This window comes from Clinocottus analis, unplaced genomic scaffold (genome assembly GCF_023055335.1).
Source record: "Clinocottus analis isolate CAN_PGR_092001 unplaced genomic scaffold, fCliAna1.0.p SCAF_182, whole genome shotgun sequence".
Lineage (NCBI taxonomy): Eukaryota > Metazoa > Chordata > Actinopteri > Perciformes > Cottidae > Clinocottus > Clinocottus analis.
In genome coordinates, this window is record NW_027175912.1 from 20001 (window position 1) to 23947 (window position 3947).

Consider the following 3947-nt stretch of genomic DNA (forward strand, 5'->3'; position numbering starts at 1 on the left):
ACTTCTTCCAATACTGCACGCTTCCACATAAAATGAAATAAAAAAACTGGTATTGAAAAAGTGTGTGACGATGTGCGTGTTTCCTCCCGTGTTTCAGATTCCTCGATACATCATCACGCTTCACGAGCTGCTGGCTCACACGCCTCACGAGCACGTGGAGCGCAAGAGTCTGGAGTTTGCCAAATCCAAACTGGAGGAGCTGTCGAAGTGAGCGCGTGTGCACACTTCTCAGATATGTGTGGTCGTAAATAGCGGTGGTGATGATGATGATGATGACAATGATGATGGTTGGTGTTGTCAGGATGATGCACGATGAGGTGAGCGACACGGAGAACATCAGGAAGAACCTGGCCATCGAGCGGATGATTGTAGAGGGCTGTGACATCCTGCTGGACACCAGTCAGACCTTCGTCAGACAAGGTGACAAATCACACTCATGTTTCTATGAAAGACCTCAACTCATCTCTCTCCTTCATGTAAAATAGTTCACAGTCAACGTTTACTAACTCAAAATGTCGGTTCTCTTTCGACACTTTAAAGTTCGATTAAATATTTTCCAGTTACTTTTCCAAATATGTTTCACTACATAATTGCCACTTTTGGAACATCAGCATAAAAGAAAATATGTCACTATTAAAGCAGGTTGCTGGAAAGAAACGCAAGATCTAAAAGTTTTTTTTGACGGAGTCCAGAGTGGCGTCACTCCACATAAAACACACTGGAGATACATAACATCACCTTCAGAAAACTTCAGGGAGAACAATCCCAAAACACTGAATCCATCAGCATGTTAGCGCTAAGCTTCTCAACAACTGGGTTCCATTTTAACGCGATACATTAACTAGCAATGGCCAGCAATGTCGCATTAAAGGTTGCATTTAGTAAAGGTACCCAATGAACAAATCTCCCGGTCCAATGGAAGGTCATCACCATGAACACCGGATACGGTGTCGCGCGACAAAACCAAGTGGAGATGAAAACATTTTTTGCCGATAGTTTAAAGAAAACATGCTTTTAAATCTTGCCGTCGCATTTCGGGGTTCAGAGGGTGAAAAGACACAAAGTGCCTAAAGTGACGGTGTCTCTGGGAACAGGATCCCTCATCCAGCTGCCGTCCAGCAGCGAGCGGGGGATGCTCAGCAAGGTCCGCCTGGGCGCCCTCTCCCTGAGGAAGGAAGGAGAGCGACAGTGTTTCCTGTTCACCAAGCACTTCCTCATCTGTACGCGGACATCTGGAGGGAAGCTTCATCTGCTGAAGGTTCAGCCTCACCTGTCCACGGATACATTTTATCCCAAAGCATTGGAATTAATCCATTTAACCTTTTATAGGAAGCGAGCATTCAGAAACTAATCAGATGTTTGTTGCAACTTTTTCTACCCCAACAGCAAGGAGGCACGTTGTCTCTGATAGAGTGCACTCTCATCGAAGAACTGGAGGCCAGCGATGAGGACTGTGAGTATCTTCTGTACGTAATCGTTAGGGGTGTAACGGTGCACTGAAGTGGCCTCGGTTCTTGGATCACATTTATTTTAGAGTCAAACAGACCATAAAGCAGGTTTAGGGTTAGGGTATGCCTTAGAGACGCATACGGCGTTTCTACATCACTCCTCCTCAGTCCAGATGTGGTCACTTCCTGTTGCCACTTTTATGTCAAGGCGGCGACAGCCGAAATCCAAGATGGCCACAGCTGAATTACCAAACTCAGGGTAGTCCACAAGCCGATGCGTGACGTAGTAGACACACGGCATACTGAAAGGATGGCCCTTACCGAACGGTTGAATGCCCCCGGTGATTGTGTCTCTTTGCTTCACGTCAACGTTTGCTGCTAACTGGTGACCTGCTCACACTTGCAGACAACGCAGCAGGTCAAGGCTTCAACCACCTGGAGTTCAAGATCGTGGTGGAGCCTCCGGACGGCCAGTCCTTCTCCGTCGTCCTTTTGGCTCCTTCTCGCCAGGAAAAGGCCGCCTGGACCAGCGACATCAGCCAGGTGTGGCCCGACTGCTTCTTAAAACTTGTTAAAGATCTCCCCGACGTGGAGATTACGGTGGACTGAAAGCGTCGTCCATTCTCTCGTTTCAGTGCATTGACAACATCCGATGCAACGGACTGATGACCAGCGTGTTTGAGGAGAACTCCAAAGTTTCTGTGCCACATATGATCAAGTAAGAACCGACGGTCTGAGAAGATTTTACATTGGAGGCCTGAAGATAACGTTGGTTGATCATCTCCGTGTATTTTTCTCCCATTACTTTGTCTCATCGTCATATTCTGTTCATAACGTATACGGCAACATTGTCTGCATACGGTTACGAGTTAAACATTGCAATGTGACTGAATATCCTGTGAAATGTTGCTGCAAACAAATAGAATTCAGAAACAGTTTGTTGCCGAATACGTTTGCTTGTACAAGGAATGTGACTTGGCGATTTAGTTTATAACAAAAACCACAGTGCAGTAGTGTAAAGACACAATTTAAACACACATCTTTTTGTTTTTGACTCCTCGAGATCTGACGCCCGGCTGCACAAAGACGACGTGGACATTTGCTTCAGCAAGACGCTCAACTCCTGCAAGGTCCCTCAGATCCGCTACGCCAGCGTGGAGCGCCTCCTGGAGCGGCTCACGGACCTGCGCTTCCTCTCCATCGACTTCCTCAACACCTTCCTGCACACGTACCGGATCTTCACCACGGCCGCCGTGGTCATCGACAAGCTGGCCGACATCTACAAGAAGCCGTTCACCTCCATCCCCGTCAGGTACTCGGCCCCGTATAATAACGTTAACTTGTTCGTAATAATGTTAACCTATTGGTAATAATGTTAACCTATTAGTAATAATGTTAACCTATTATTATTATTAACCTTAACCTATTAGTAATAACCTTAACTTATTCGTAATAACCTTAAAGTATTAGGAATAAAAGTTCAAGGATGAAACTTAATTGATTCCGTGACGGTTAACGTGTCCTGTAGCGTCTCATCTTCATTTGTTTTCACGTGTTCGTTCCTCTCGTCTCATGAAACAGACTCATGCTGCCGTGCATTCACTCCTTCTTTCATCTCCACGTGTTCTTTTGTTCTCACTTTCTTCATCCATCACCGTGCCGTATTCCTCCTCCTCCTCCTGTCGCTGTCCCAGGATCGAGCAACATTCATGTGACCGTCTGTCCATCATGTCCCTCTGTCCTGACTACAGTCTGAAGATCACACAGCTTGCTCTGGATCAGTCCAAGTAAATACAAAAGCAACGAGGTGGCGTTTATTCAGCCGATGAGAGGCGGCGCTACAACTCTTCTTCTTCTACTTCCTCTTCTCAGGTCTCTGGAGCTCTTCTTCGCCACCAACCAGGGCTCGTGGGGGACGGACCCCCTGAACAACAAATCCCCGAGGCTGTGCCGCAAGTTTTCCTCCCCGCCGCCTCTCGCCATCCCCTCCCGCACCTCCTCCCCCGTCCACTGCCGCAAGCTCTCGCTCAACTGCTCCGTCGGCGGGAAAGCCGGGGCCCTGGACCTCTCGGCCACCACGCCCACCTCCTCCGCGGCCAGCTCCCCGACCTCCAGCTACAGCCCCTCCATCTCCTCCCCTCCCCCCACCTCCAGCAGACTCCCCTCCTCCGGCTTTTCCTCCCCGCCGCGCTCCCCGGGCCTCCCCCCGCAGGCCTCCAGGGCGTCCCCGCCGTCGCCGCTGCCCGCCGTCTCCACCAAGCTCCCCCTGGACCTCAGCCGCGGCCCCGGCTCCCCGGAGCTGAGCCCCGCTGCCGGGGAGGACGTCAGCGGGGAGCTGCCTCGCCTGGACGCCTTCTGCGGGAAGCTGAGGCGCAGCATCCGCAGAGGTGAGTACGGCCGGAGAACCTGATGAATCACAAAACAAAGTATTTATTTTGTTTCCTGTTCCTCGAAGCTTCCTGTTGTGCTCACGTTCCTAAAACCTCGTCATGCAGCGAG

The 3947-nt window shown here is 49.8% G+C and overlaps 1 protein-coding gene across 1 annotated transcript in view; it reads left to right on the forward strand.

Annotated features, from left to right (window-relative positions):
* The window catches only part of LOC137789157 (ras-specific guanine nucleotide-releasing factor 2-like), a gene marked incomplete at its 3' end in the record, with an annotated part of 13687 nt that extends 9852 nt beyond the window's left edge, over positions 1–3835 (forward strand). Inside the window, exons 8-15 of the mRNA XM_068582426.1 lie at positions 98–207; positions 302–420; positions 1095–1258; positions 1387–1453; positions 1855–1991; positions 2084–2166; positions 2512–2760; positions 3321–3835. Coding sequence (XP_068438527.1) covers positions 98–207; positions 302–420; positions 1095–1258; positions 1387–1453; positions 1855–1991; positions 2084–2166; positions 2512–2760; positions 3321–3835 — 1444 coding nt within the window. The remainder of the gene's footprint in view (positions 1–97; positions 208–301; positions 421–1094; positions 1259–1386; positions 1454–1854; positions 1992–2083; positions 2167–2511; positions 2761–3320) is intronic.
* Positions 3836–3947: the final 112 nt, after the last annotated feature.